Consider the following 16,173-nt stretch of genomic DNA (forward strand, 5'->3'; position numbering starts at 1 on the left):
ATTCCACAGATGCAGGGTACATCAAGTTGATTGTGGAGCTTTAATTCGCTGCATCTGAGGCTGCTGGGAGAGATTTCCCGTTCTCTTCTTTGTTCGCACAGCTCCTTGGGTTCAGCTTTGGATCTGGCCCCGCCTCTGCATGTAGGTCGCAGGAGGGCGTCTCTTCTTCGCTCAGACAGGACGGGCTTAAAGGAGCCGCTGATTCGGGAGCTCTGGCTCACTCAGGCCGGGGGGGAGGGAGGGGCACGGAGTGTGGGCCGGGCCTGCGGCAGCAGAGGCCGGCATGACATTGCACCAGCCTGAGGTGCACCGTGCGTTCTCTCGGGGAAGTTGTCCCTGGATCCCCGGACCCTGGCAGTGGCGGGCTGCACAGGCTCCCCGGAAGCAGGGTGTGGATAGTTCCCTGTGCTCTCACACAGGTTTCTTGGTGGCGGCAGCGGTAGCGGCAGCCTTAGCGTCTCATGCCCGTCTCTGGGGTCCGCGCTTTTAGCCACAGCTCGCGCCTGTCTCTGGAGCTCCTTTAAGCAGCGCTCTTAATCCCCTCTCCTCGCGCTCCAGGAAACAAAGAGGGAAGAAAAAGTCTCTTGCCTCTTCGGCAGCTCCAGACTTTTCCCCAGACTCCCTCCCGGCTAGCCGTGGCGCACTAACCCCCTGCAGGCTGTGTTCAGGCCTCCAGCCCCAGTCCTCTGCCGGCGCTCCGACCCGAAGCCCGAGCCTCAGCTCCCAGCCCCGCCCGCCCTGGCGGGGGAGCAGACAAGCCTCTCGGGCTGGTGAGTGCCGGTCGGCACCGATCCTCTGAGCGGGAATCCCCGCGCTTTGCCCCCCGCACCCCTGTGGCTGCGCCCTCCTCCGCGGCCCCGAAGCTTCCCCCTCCGCCACCCGCAGTCTCCGCCCGCGAAGGGGCTTCCTAGTGTGTGGAAACATTTCCTCCTTCACAGCTCCCTCCTGTCCCTAGCCTTTTGTCTCTGTTTATTCTTTTTTCTTTTGCCCTCCCCAGGTACATGGGGGCTTTCTTGCCTTTTGGGAGGTCTGAGGTCTTTTGCCAGCGTTCAGTAGGTGTTCTGTAGGAGTTGTTCCACGTGTAGATGCATTTCTGGTGTATCTGTGGGGAGGAAGGTGATCTCCGCGTCTTACTCTTCCGCCTAGCATATATCCTTAACACATGTGGGGATATACTTTGATGCGGAAATTGAGAAAGTTTTTTCTGTGCTTGTCCAAAAAACATTTTTAGAACAGAATTATATCTTACCAAGCTGTCCTTTAAATTTGTGGGAAAACTTTAAAAAAGACAAAACTAAACCTTTTTTAGGGATTCAACATTCTCTTAACGAGTCATTACAGATAATATATCTATGATAAAAATGCTTTTTAAGCAACAATAACAAGCAATAACAAGTCCAGTGCTAGTCACTCTTCAGTGAGCATGAGCACAGTAGAGGAATGTTGCTACACAGATTTCTGGGCTCCATCCCTAAAGGTTCCCATTTGGGAGGACATGGGTGGAGACTAAGCATTTACATTTCATGTTTGGAATAAGTTCCTTGGTGCCATTGATGCTGCTGAACTGTGGACCACGTTTTGAGTAGCATTGATTTAGGGATAACCTAAGGAGCATAGTGTGTGCTAACAATTTAAATTATGTTTTTCAGAAAAATAATTTCAACTGTTCCAGAAGAGGTCAGTGCCCAGAAACAAATATCAGTTCTGTACAGATGCAAGATGATGCCGATTACTTCATCAACCATCTTGGAGTTCCCACCGTGAGGTTTACTTATGAGGACATCAAAGCATTAGAGGTGAGTGTTTCCAAAAATGCAAAACACACACAATATATATAGCAGACATGCAAAATTTTATTTTATCCTAGCTTTTTGTCTTTCTTACCCAATAGGTAACTATAAGAAGCTGCTTCATTTAGAAAGTTATTCTTGTTGTTCAGAGGCTTTGTAAGAATATTTGAAAACATCAGCTCTTTTCAATAGTGTTGAATTCAATTTAAAAAGATTTATACTGTCACATTTTCAGTGTGCTTCGCAGCAAGAAATGTGCAGTTGTTGGATTAACATCAAAACATAATTGTAATCTTCAGAATTCACAGAAACAGATGACATGTGCAATAGATTATCCTCTCCTTGCCCAAGGGAAAGTGCATTTCATGTGCTGTATGTTAATGTGAGTCTTGTGGATTAGCTTCCCAAAGTTTGTCAATAGTTTGCTTGCCTAAAAAGATGCTACTTTTTTTGTGTGTGAGGATACGAATTTTTTTCCCAAAGAATATCACAGAGACCTGATTCACCTTAAGTATGTTTGTTCTTCTGTTGGACATTAAGCCTTTTAATCTTTCTCAGAGTTATGTCACAGGAAACTGTTTCTCTGTAGATCCAAAACTGCTGAAAGACTTTTCCTTCTTTTACAAATTGTGCATGCATTATTGGGAGCTATTTGAAAGCCTCTGGCGTGGCCTTCTTGATGTAACTATTTCATTAACAAAATAGTGGCTGGAAAATAGATTAAAGCCTTCTTTCTTTTTCAAATTATAGACGTTCCTGGAAAGTTGTGTTTAAATTACATTTTTATCAATGTCACATATGCAATATCTTAATGTCTGATAGCTTTTAGCAAAAGTGACCTTTAGGTTTCTCTGCAGCCCTCTACCCTCACCCCTTACTCCCTCAGTAGACACAAATGGTCACTAACAACCTAAATTCACAGATGGAGAAACTCTGGGTGACTCCTATTGTAATGAGATGAATTCTTGGGTAATGCCAAAGTAATCACTGTGATATATCTATTTTTTAAAATTGAATTTTCATATGCTATTGCTGTTTGAAAACGGGGTACATGTATAGAGGTATCTTTTCCTCTTACCAAGACCACTACATATAATGAAACTGATGTATTAAGAAATTAACTCACTTTTAATTTTCCTGCTTGATATCTTCTAACATCTTTTTATCATCCCCACCCCCGTCCCAGCCCATCCAGCTCCTGTCATGTTAACACATTGAATGAAAGCTTTTATCCAATACATGTTTAGTTCATTTTGGTTGAGTTTAAGCCAAGAATTTAGAGAGGCAATATAGTATAGCCTTAGGTATGGCACTAGACTTGACTCTGAACTCAAATACTAGACAAATGATTTAACTTCTTTCAGAATTGTTTTATAGACGAGGGGAACTTGGTATACTTATGGAATCTAGAGAGCCATGGTAAGGATTAAATGAGATTATGCATGTAAAGGGCTTGGCTAACTTTAAGCATATAATAAGGCCTCCAGTAACTATAGCTATCATCACAATTATTATTATCTGATTTACATATTAGGGAGAATTTCTAAACTTTTTCAATAAGAAGACATTAGTGGGAGGGAGGAGCTTGTTAATCGTTAAGAAAAACAAGCTTCTAAGACTGAAGAGGTGGGATTTGATGAGGGTCAGCTGGAAGATCTGTGGTGTTAATGGGAGAAGATTTGGAAACAGGTCCCAGTGATTTTCTCAGAAGGTACTATTATAATGTGAAACACCTCGGGCTAAAGTTTATTTGCTAGAACTGGCTTAGTCTGAAGAAGCTAATCAGTTTTTCAAATTATACACAGAATGTCTAACTCCCATCATCAAAATCATTTTCATTTTCTACTGTATTTGTCTCCAAAAAAGCAATTAAAAGAGAATCTTCTATGCTTTATAACTAATGACCTTGTTTATATTGCTTTAGTGTGGAAAATTTTTTTAATGGATTTGTCTCTTACAAAATATGAATGTTTGAGATGAGATAATTTTGTACGGTAAATTCTCCAAAGAACAGATAATGATCTTTGCTTTCTGTGTTAACCTATAATAGATATCTGTATACAGTTATTAAGAGGAATTATAAACATTGAAAGGCTTTACCCATGATATAAACGATATTTATCCTATGTCAATTAGTAAAAGCCGGTAAGGAAGTTAGAGCTTTTCCCATGCAATTAAATTTAAAATATATATTTTTGTATTGCATAATATACTATATGTATAGTATGTAATATCTACCACTTATTGAGTGCTTGCTTTGCTAAAATTTTTATATTAGCAAATATTTTATATTACCTCATCTAATTCAATATTTATGATATCCCTATGAGTCACCTTTTATTATTAACACTTTTTTATTTTCTGAGGATTAAATGGAGCTTAAAATCAAGTAGCTGATCCAAGGTCATAAAGCTAATAAATGGCCAAGATAGAAGTTGACCTTAGATCTCTTTAACAGTAAGCCCATGTTCTCAACTATTACACTAAAGTTTGTAAATTGGAAGCCCAAGTGCCAGATCCAGTCCACAAATACCTTTTGTTTGTTCTGTGCTTTATTGAAAACTTGAATTTTTGGAAGAAATGGATTCCTTTTTTTCCATGGAAATAATTGGCTAAATTGTGCATTATGATTACAATATTAAGAAGAATATTTCTTCAATATCTCTTTCTATCAAAAATTGGGAAATGAATGATTGACCAACCTAAAGGGCCACACGTTTCACCAGACTTGTATCACCTCTATTACCTGTTTGGCCCCTGTAGGAAGTGAGTTCATTATCTTTGCACTAATTTTGAGTAAAAAAGTTAAAGTCGATAATTTTGTAGTCCCTTCACTTTAAAAATTGTATATGCATTCTAAGTGTGCTAATTTATACTCATATTTTTGAAGAAACTATCCATTTAAAATTTATTTAGATGATTATAATGCAAGCCTTAGAATTTCTAACAGTTTTTTTAATCCAGCAAGATTGATTATAAATCTTTTACACTCAATTTCAACAATAATGATAATAAGAGAAAAATTACCTGTAGGAAAGTAGATTAGTGCCGTAGACACCACTTTTTATGGACATATGGGACGTTATTAGTTCTAAAATTATTTTTTGATGAAATATGACATTTTATAATATCTATTCCCAATATTTCATACTATCCACATTCCCACCAGTAATTTCTCCCTGTAGTTTCTCTGGATGCCTGTATATTGCATAGATTGCTTGAGGCACCTTTCATCTTTAGCTTTTTTGGCATCTATACTCTAATTTTTCAATAATTAAATTTCACAAATGCAAAGCAATCTATGGGTTTGCCAAATGTTAGAATTATTCCTTCTCATAAGATATCGCCTTGTTAATTGAAACATCTCTAGTTGTAAACTTCATTTAAATAAGGTTTTCAATTTGTAAACATTGTTGCACCTGTTAGGAGAAGCATTCTGCACAGATTAAATACAATGCAGAGATTGCTGAAAAGGAAATGAAAAGACAGATGCTTTCTGATTAAGAGTGCAATATTTATGACAAGCTGGTGGTCCAATGCACATTTCTTCTGTCACTTAACAGCTGTTTCACATAATTTTTGTTCCAGATCAGTATATTTACTCTATATAGGGCATGTCAGAGGGTCGGGCTTTCTTAGTATACCAAAAGATCAATCCTTGCCCTAGTAAACTTTATATTACAGTTTGAAGCTCTGATTCTTCACTCTTTTTAACCTTATATTTTTTGCTCTTCTGCTTTAAAAATTCCTTTTTAAACCCAATTTACCTCTATAATGGAGCGTTTAACATTTAAATGATAATGAGATAAAAGGGTATGATAGCTTTTATATAGCAGGGGTTTTTGCATAATTGTTTTAATGTCCTTTGGTAATCCAGAAGATGAAAACCAAGTAGCCTAGGTATTTTGAAACTCTTATTCTTTTTAAGTTAGATGAGTTTGATATCAATCTGATTCTTAAATTGATAGACAGCAGCATGAGAGTGTGTATGTGTGTGAACTTTAAGGTAATCTTATGGGATTAAAAATGATAATTTGTGCAGATACAATACACATAAACACATTTTAGAGCAAAGTAACTCATAGTTTACATGTTGATTCTTTGTTTTATTCTACTAAGTTGAAGAAAAACTTATCTTACTTAAATTAGAGGTCATTCTGTCATTACATTTTCTGTTGGGAAATTAGTCACTGTCATTGTTATGTTAACAGATAATAAGAATTCAAACGTCAATTAATATCTCTTGACTTGAGACCAAATAGTTTGTGTAACTATGCATAAGCGGTACTGATGTTTTGTAGTATATGATAGAATTTGTTTTATACTGATAGCTATACAACTAATTAATGTCACTTAGAAATGAGATTTTACCTCTTCTACTTCAAAATGTGCCAGCTAGAAACGGGATGGAGAGGGGGTCTTCAGTGTTCTCTCTAGCTCATTCCTTTTCTTTGTAAGTTATTTTAGGAAAAGGAAAATGTCAGAACCAAATATATGGTATGGTTATTTTCAGATCAGACCTGCTTCATTTAGAGTAAAGGTTTTCAAACATTTTTGTTCTAAAAACCCATTTACACTCTTCGAGTACTGAGCACTCCAAAGAAAAGAGCTTTTTGTTTATGTGAGTAATATGTGCAAATATTTACCATATTAGAAGTTGAAACTGAAGAAATATATATAGTATTTATTAATTCTTTAAAAATATCAGTAATATACTTGTTATAAATTAATATAAATAACATTTTTATAAAATATAATTACATTTCCCAAGACAAGAAAACATAAATGAGAAGAGTGCACTGTTTTACATTTTGCCCCAGTCTCTTTAATGTGACTTAATACTTGGTAGCTGGGTTCTCATATCTGTTTCTGCATTTAATCTGTTGTAACGTGTTGTTTTGGTGGAAATATATGAATGAAATATGGTCTAATAGTCTATTCATATAATGACAGACATTTTTCTTTGATACTGTACTGAAATGGCAAGTATTAGTTTCCTAAAAGTTAGTTCCAGTATGGAATCTGAAACCCTATTAGTGGACTTTCTGTACCCTATACACTTATGAATGTAGAAAATGAGAGTGAAAAAGCCATGTAATATTACTATTATTATGAAAATAGATTTGGCCTCAGGGACACTTGCAGGTCTCTGGACCACATTTGAAGAAATACTGATTTGGGGAAATGGCCTTGGTTAAACTGTTCTACAGTAGGCCCCTCCGTATCCACATGCAGAACCTGCAGGTATGGAAGGCCAAACTCTACTATGTCATTTTGTATAAGGGACTTGAACATCCATGAATTTTGGTATCCATGGGGGTGTCCACATATACTGAGGGATGACTGTGCTTTATCCTTTATAATATCTGACTAGCTGTTTAACTTGGCTGTTACAAGGATTTTTGTTTTAATTTATTTATTTTATTTGTTTATTTTTGGCTGCGTTGGGTCTTCCTTGCCACGTTTGGGCTTTCTCTAGTTGTGGCGAGTGGGGGCCACCCTTCACTGCGATGCATGGGCTTCTCACTGCAGTGGCTTCTCTTGTGGCGCACGGGCTCCAGGCACATGGGCTTCAGTAGTTGTGGCTCGCGGGCTCTAGAGTGCAGGCTCAGTAGTTGTGGCACACGGGCTTAGGTGCTCCGCGGCATGTGGGATCTTCCTGGACCAGGGCTTGAACCCGTGTCCCCTGCATTGGCAGGCAGATTCTTAACCACTGTGCCACCAGGGAAGTCCCTGTTACAAGGATTTTGAACTGTGATTCTATATAACCTGTGTTTACCTTTTTTGGTCATCTTTGAGTATTACCATCCCATTCGCCTGGCAAACAGCATGAAGTAGGGAATATAACACTCTCATAAACTGTGACCCTACAAAGGATTCTGTTCCTTGGAATCCTTCTTTTAGAAGGGAAGGTTAAACCCCGATCAACAAATCAACCGTTATAGAGCAGACTTGAAAAGATTTGATTGTACAGTATATGAAATGCCTGTCACAGAGGGAGTGCTGCTAAAGTTGCAGTATGCTTCCAAGAGCCTAAGGAGTAAACACAAGAAATTGAAATATGAGACAAATATTGAAAAGACAAAGAATGGAGACACTCTTAAGACTCAGTTGAATAATTGAAAAGATCATATTTCAAATTGCCTCATATTTTGAAATGGCTGGGAGGAGGACAGATTCCCCTAGCAATTGTCCTTGCTTGGACTTCTAAATAAGAATATTTATTCTGAATGCCTACAGTGATTGGATCAAAATATATAGCATACGCACTGTATTTTAACTCTAACGCTCTTTTCAAGGATCATCTTGTGATCATGCCTGTTATGAGGGGACTTGTTTTATAATGAAGTTTTTGATAATTTCAATAACACTACTTACAATAGGTTTAATGATAGACCAACTTGTAAATTTGGCAACATTTAAGTTAAGAATATAAGGCAATTCCAGATGTGATTTATTCAGATATTGGTTCATTCTAACACATTCATTAGTTTAGCCAGCAGTTAGTTATTAAGCATTGGTTGTAATCCAGCACTCTGTTAGAAATACAAAGATGAATCCAAAAATGCCCTCTTTTCCTCACAGTGGCCACAGTATAGATTGGGACTCAGACATATAAACAACCAAATAAGTCAGTACAGTAGACATTGTCTTAAATGACTTCCACTTAACCAATTTGTGGGATTCATTGACTATTTTCATTCCCTTAAAACATAATGATTAATGCTTAAGGCTTGAAGCTCATTGTAATGAGTTCCTGCCTGAATTTTTGCACACTCAGTTCTCTCTGTTTCAATGGTACATTTGCCTGGAGTCAGCTCTATTCTCAGACCTATATATGCCCTTTGTGTTTGTTTTTAGTAACTAGGTAATTTAATTGTTACATAAAATTATGAATCATGAGTATGAAAAAAATGACTTCTTAGAAACCTGTAGCGATAACACTTTAAAAGGTGAGTTGCTAATAAAGAATTGATATGAAATGGTCCAGGCAACTCTCAAAGTTGGGGAAAATTGTAGTCATCTAAACACATTCTGCACTCAGCATACTTCAAAAATGTCTTTAATAATTCCACTTTAAATAAAAGGCAGCATGAAATGTAGATAATATATGACAAGAAAGAAATCATAGAACTTTATTCAGCAGATCAGTATTCAGAGAAAAGGCCTTGGCTTTACATGAAAATATTGGCCAATAAACATGCATGCACAGGTTTTCAATTAACATGTAATATTTTACATGTGTAGTGTTTTGGTTTGTTTTACTTGTTACTTATTTGAATCAGCTTCTAGATATTAACCTTCCAATCAGTGGGACACATCATATTGTCTAAGAGGGCTCTTATGTAGAGTGAAATGATGTCAATAGATAGAGTATCAAGTAATAGGTAGTAGTATCAAGGAAAATCATGTTTAACAAATACTCATGTAACATTTGTGGTACACATTGTTTTGTTCTAAATCCTTTAAACTTATTCATTTAATTTAATCCTTGTACTTATAACTAGCACTTATAAGGAAGGTACTAGTATTACTACTTTCATTAAAGATGAAACTGAGGCACAAAGTGGTCAAGTAACTTGGCCAACATCACACATCTATCAAGTGATGGAATTAGGATTCAAACCTGGCACGCTAGCAACAGATTTCTGGGCTCTTTTCCCTATTCTTACACTATTTCTCAAGGTTTTCGAGATAAAATGAATTAGTTCTTAAATGCTTTCCATCTCCCACTGCATTCAGAATGCAGTGGAATGCTATGGTACTTAATTCCTATTTTTCATAGTTTCCTTTGCAAAGGTTCTAAACATTTCAGCTTTGATGACTCTCAAAGTTAGGGAACAACTGGAAGTGGGTAATATTTCTTAACTGAATTTAAAATGAGCCATAATTTATATGTAATGACAAAACTGATATTAATGTTCACTTATAGTAGTTTATATATTCTTTTATAAAACAGAGACTAAAATTAGATTCTAAGCTATCCAAAGTTTACATTTCAAACAAATATAGGTAAATGGATTAAAAAGCATTAGAGGAAAAATCTGATAACACCTAACTACTCTAAACCTGAGTATTTAGTTTCCTAAATTTTAAAAATAAAAATTGAAAATGGTTTTGCTCATCTGTTTTTTCCCTTGTAATATGATATTTTAACTGTCCATTTAATGTGAAGGCCAGTAGCTTTAATATGTTGTAATTATTCCATTTCCTATTTCCTAATTTTATTTCCGAGGGAATTTTGGAAGATGAGGGGGTGGACAATTTTGTCTCTCCTAATTTCAATGATAATGCCACATTTCTTTAAGTAGAATATTTTGACATCTAAAACTGTTTTGGAGACTAATTAGATGAATTTTTTCAATGAATAATTAAAATGTTAAGAGCAGTATTGGTACCCATGTGCTCTAACTATAAACTTCAGAAGGAAACGGCCTATCTAGAGCTCACATAGCTGTGGATGGTGACTATGGCCATGAATGAATTTCCTTCTCCATTCTCTCCACAACTTCTTCATACTATTTTATTTGCATCTGGAATTGCAGGTCTTCTCTATCTGTTTCACAGCTTAGAGTGTTTCACACAGAAGGTTACAGTTTTGTTTTTTAAATAAGCAAATGTTTCTATAGAAACTACAAGGAAGGATACAACAGTGGCCTTGAAGTCTCATAAATGTTAAAATATAAAAACATGCATTGAAGCCAATGCCACTTAGCTTATACAGTTTGCTATTGCTTCCTCATGATAGTGCTGGCTTTTATGTTAGTCTCAAGAGAGCTTTCAGTTGTCTTCAGTCTCCTTTCATGATGCTTCTGTCCCTGTGATTGTAAACGAATAGAAAGAATTCTTAAAGAGAACAAAGTATTTATCAGTATTCTCATTGCTACAGTCTCTTGTCAATAGCTTTAGCATTGAAGTTATTCTGACCCAATTTTCTCATATCAGTGAAGAACATTTTAAATCTAAATAGTGTAGTGTTTCTGTGGTACTAATAACTGGGCAAAAGTAGGAAAAATAAACAGTAGCTTTATGCACATGGTCGTTTTCAGTTTTTCTTTAAATTAGTATCTTGTCACTTTATTTTTATTTTCTAGTAATTCTTATCAGAACATTAGAAATTTTACACATACTCCATGTTTAGAGATAACTTCTAATGTATGGCTCAGATACACACACACACACACACACACACACACACACACACACATATGTGTATGTATATATATGAAAGTTGAATTTAAAAAAAATTTCGTGTTGATATTGCTGAGATCTAGTCTTTGAAACAATAAAGTCAGATTAGGGCATGGATCATGGCAGAACATTGAGGTTAAATTCAGGGCACATCTTCATGTAGCAGCCATACGGCCCAGGTTAGAAATGGTTGCTCCATTGACAGTCACTGGTTTGCAGACTCCCACCAGTTCAGGGGTGACTTTGGATAATCAAAGTGGTCACAGTGAAATCAGAGGCCTCTTTGGTGAGAGGATGGTCCCTAAGTGTGGTGGGTCCAGAGATGTGCCTGGCCCGACTCTCTCTGATGGACTGATGGAAAAGAAGCACCCGTAGATTCACTGACTTTTAGAGCAACACTGTTCATTGAACCTAGGTGGTTTAATCCATTCCTCTGTAGTACAAGGAGATAGAAACTTAGCCAGATATGGTACTTGACTGAAGGAGTTAAGAGAAAGTACAGACTTAATTCTCCCTATACCCGGCCGGGTGCTTCTATCTGCAGCTCCTCCCTCTCTTCTCAACTCCTATTCTGTATGTTCTATTCATTCTCTCACCTCTTTTCTCAGCTTCTCTCTCCTTTTTAGTCTGGCTTCTTCTACCTTTTCATACACATATGGTCTTTCTCTCCATATCCTTTCATTCTTTTTTCATCCCTTGCCTTTTCTATATAATCTTCTACTTCGACTCTTTTTGCCCCCCTCCCCATTTTCTTTATTTTTAATTTTTTAGTTGACTCTGAAATTTAATCTGTTTCAATTGACTTGATGTCTTTAATTTGCTTAAAGGCGAAGCCATATCCTGGTTTTCCCTTAACACTATGAGGCAATAGTATAAACAGAGGCCATTATACCATATGGCTAAACACTAAATATTTAAATGTTATAACTCAAACTAAAAAAACTCTTAAATAAAAATGCTCTTTCCTCGTGATCTGACAAATACATGTTTAAAGTTATGAGGAAGGAAGGTTTCAATTTAATGTTCTTAGACTCCTGAGAATCCTGTGGCAAAATGTGATGACTGAGGAAGAATTGGTCCCCAGCCCCTGACCCTTGATCCTTGGTCTACACTTTTAAGCACAATCCGTAGCCACCATAAACATCTGTTCCTCACTTACTCCCTGGGCCTATGGTCATGCACTGGAAGCACAGTCTTCCCTGAAGGTAATGGACCTGCCCAATCACTGGAAGCAGATCTGGGGCCATCTGAGCAGGGAATTCTGAGATTCTAAAGCTCAGGGTAGCTAGAATTTGATCTAGAAAGGAAGTCATAGACCCTGAGTGGACACATCTTCCTGTGTTGATTTAAGATCTAAAGACCTTGGAAATGAAAATGACTAAAGTCTAGGCCCTAAACTTTAGGTATGCCAAACTATAGAAAGTCCTGGTGTAGGACAGATAAGTATTCTTGAATAAACCTGCTCAAATGCCTTCAGTCTGTAATCTAATAATACGAGTCGTTAAGAAAACTTAAGATTGAAGCAGTTGTTATAGGATCTTTGGCAGTATCAGCTAGGTATTCGCCAACCTGGGTTCTAAAAGGTGTCGCTATTCAATGGGTGTGACCTTGAGGCTATGAGGTACTCACTACAGCAAATTATTTCCATGGTATGGTTGAAAATATGTTCCAAACTTTCAAGCTCAAAGAGGCATAAAAAGAAGTAAAAAGTTGTCAGAATGAAGAGTCTTCAGTTAAGGAGACAGTGTCTGGGAGGTATGTTTTAAAGCAAGAGTTAATTTAAGAACATTTTCTAAACAAAGGAATACATGATAGAACCTTGAACAAACTGAGCAAATTTCAAGTGCTAACTCTCTGCCATCTATTCCATTTTAAAGATTATGATCATGTACTACTGTGAGAAGTTTGTAAAACTGTGTGTGTGTTATGAGCCCCAAATGGTGTGTATATGCATACCAACATATTTTGAGCAGTATTTTGAGGAAAAGTATATTTGGATATTTTTTGACAGAGGATCATTAGAATTTCTGTGTTTGATTCTTAGTGAGACAAATATAAATTCTGAACTAAAACACAAGTCAGAAAACTGGAAGGAAAGTAGGGAATGTTGGTTAAGAATTTAGTCAGAATTAATTCAGTTTGAATATTTTCTTAGTAGCCACAGTTCTTTTGGTTATATCTTGCAAAGAGAATCCTGCTATGTAGCATAATATAAATAAAATATTATGCCAGAAAGCAAAATAGTTCTACTCTTTGCTTGAAACATCGTTATTGGTAATATTACATTTGTAGATGGAAACTTGTTTTTAATTAATATTTTGATCATGGTTACTATGTGCTTACAAACCTTAATTCCTCTCCATCTTTTATTTCTTCTTTCCTATCTTTAGTCGAATGTTGATCATACTGTGTATGTATTGTTCTCATTTATTTAAGATAATAATATAGTTTCTCATATTGTTTTAAAAAATAATAATCCATTGGAGGGAACACTCCCAAATTCATTCTCTGAGGCCACCATTACCCTCATGGCAAAACCAGACAAAGACTTTACAAAAAAAGAAAATTACAGGCCAATATCTCTGATGGATATAGATGTAAAACTGCTCAACCAAATATTAGCAAACCAAATTCAGTAATACATAAAAACGATCATAAAACCTAATAATCTGTAATATAATTGTACTATAATTAATGCAACTATTCACCTATTATTGGATAAGTTTGCCTGCATTGTTTTGTTATTATAGGTAATCTTTTGTGGAACATTGTTAAACTTGATATTTGTTTCTCTTTCTAGTTCTTCTGGGATATATTTTTAGGCATAAAGTTTGGGTCAAAGTATTAATATTTTAAACCCCATATTGAAAAGACCTTACTGAATGGTGATACATTTTAAAAGCTTTATGGAAGAGCACTAGCATGTTTCTTTTTTTTTTTTTTTTTTTTTTTTTTTTTTTTGCGGTACGCGGGCCTCTCACTGTTGTGGCCTCTCCTGTTGCGGAGCACAGGCTCTGAACGCGCAGGCTCAGTGGCCATGGCTCACGGGCCCAGCCGCTCCGCGGCATGTGGGATCTTCCTGGACCGGGGCATGAACCCGTGTCCCCTGCATTGGCAGGCGGACTCTCAACCACTGCGCCACCAGGGAAGCCCTAGCATGTTTTATAATCTCACTCTTGCTAATAGTGTGCATTAAAAGAAATCTTTACCAGTCTGCTGGGTAAATTTGGTATCCCATTGTTTTAATTGATTTATCTTCTATTAACTTATTCATATATAATATATGAATATAATTCATATATTAATTTACTAAGTTATGAAAATATTTTGTAAGGATATCCAATGTAGAGTCTGTGTTTGGAAATGAATATGTTGGCATAGATCAAGATAATTAAATCCCCTTCCTGATATAAAAATAGAAATAATATGGCACAGATGTTAATTGCAGGATCTACCCTAGGACATGATAAATTTGTAATTAATTTAATAATCAGTCCCACGATGATATTTTTAAAGGAGTCTGTATTTAAGTTTGCCAAGGCATGAATCTTTCTGCAAATCAACATACTCACATTTTGAAGGCTGAGTTTCAAGAAGCTTTAAAACATCTGAATTGTTGAAGCTAGAAAATAGAAAATGCGTGACAACTAGGTTGACAGGTATCAGATTGCCTTATGAAAGTCCCAATATATTGTTCCAAACTACTGCAAGGAAGTAGTATATCCAATTCCTTCAACAAGGTCATTGTAGTTGCTAAGAGGGTGGGAGAGAGGGGACAGTGAAAAGAAATGGAGTTAAACATGTACATAAATCAGAGTTTAATGATTCCAAGGTCATAATTTTAAACTTATAGGTATTTGCTTTTAGTACTGAACAAAAGTATATGTGTGTGCTTAGGGATGGGGCGGGGGTGCAGGTTGTTAAGAGGCCGAGAGCATGATTAATGTCCCTGTCTAGTGGGCACGCCACCCCTTCAAAATAGCTGGTGCTGTTACTACACTATGATTAACCTGTAAGGCAACAGAAAAATAGACCTGTACCACATTGCACTCTATTATTCCCTGATGTCATTTTTCAGGAAGTGCCATAGGAAAAATGACACTTCATCATGGGTAGATGGGTGGGTGGGAAAGGGTTAGTGTGGGAGCTGGAAGAAGGTATAGTTTTCTGAATCTTGATGCTATTCATGATGTCTCTATTTTGTCTGTTTTATTATTGGATTTTGTCTCTGCTTTCATATATAATATGAAGCATTTCTCTGAAAATGAGGAGTGGGCTTTAGCTTATTTTAAACAGAAGATATAATTCTGATGCTAAAAGAAATACCATATTTGTAGGCCTAGTAGTTTCCTAAAAAACATTTGTTAGACTTGTTTATGTTTGTGAAAAATATTTCAGAGAAAGGAAATAATGGAAAGGAACAAATGTATGTTGGTATCAGGAAAGGAATTTAAGCCTTCACTTCCTTAAAAATATTAATCATCATCAAGTTTAATTGAGCACAAACTATGTGCAGAACACTCTGCTATGCATTAAGAACAGATAAAGCTATGATACAATCCATGGTGCTCAAGGGATTCATATCTCTCTAGAGCATCCAGGCATGAGCATAAACAAATAAATGGCAATAAAAAGAAGCCAAGGCTCAGTGCCAAGTGATTTCTGTAGATAGAAAAGATATCTGAGCCATAGCAAACAGAGTGATTCATTTAAATTTTTCATTATTTTTATTTTCTTAGAATTTACATATATATTTAAAAACTTTTAACATTACCATAGACTCTTGGACACTTTATGAAATACAGAGGCACACACCGTAGATAAAGTAAATCTCAAGAGTACTATGGGTGAAAAATAAAATCTGAAACTATACCTGTCAGATGATAAATCAGAGAAAGGATTCAGCAGAGAGCAGGTCTTACAAGTCTACAAACCCCTGTGCCTTTCTGGAGGTCAAAGTGACAGCACCAGGAGTACAGTTATTCCATAGTAATATTTAGGGTCAGTTTCTGGAATCATCCATTTATAAAGGCATCTATAAATAACATCCTTTAAATCCAGAATCCAAACTTCTGGAAATAGCACCTACCCAGGACATATAGTCATAAGCCCATCCATCCAAATTCCTCTAATTCTTTCCTTCCTTCCTTCCTTCCTTCCTCCCTTCCTCCCTCCCTCCCTCCCTCCCTCC

General features: G+C 36.6%; 1 protein-coding gene across 1 annotated transcript in view; it reads left to right on the forward strand.

Moving 5' to 3' along the window:
• The window catches only part of NAALADL2 (N-acetylated alpha-linked acidic dipeptidase like 2), a 903,327-nt gene that overhangs the window by 642,824 nt on the left and 244,330 nt on the right, over nt 1-16,173 (forward strand). Inside the window, exon 11 of the mRNA XM_007454970.1 lies at nt 1,650-1,796. Coding sequence (XP_007455032.1) covers nt 1,650-1,796 — 147 coding nt within the window. The remainder of the gene's footprint in view (nt 1-1,649; nt 1,797-16,173) is intronic.

The sequence above is a fragment of the Lipotes vexillifer genome, unplaced genomic scaffold (assembly GCF_000442215.2).
Source record: "Lipotes vexillifer unplaced genomic scaffold, Lipotes_vexillifer_v1.1 scaffold487, whole genome shotgun sequence".
Classification (NCBI taxonomy): Eukaryota; Metazoa; Chordata; class Mammalia; order Artiodactyla; family Lipotidae; genus Lipotes; species Lipotes vexillifer.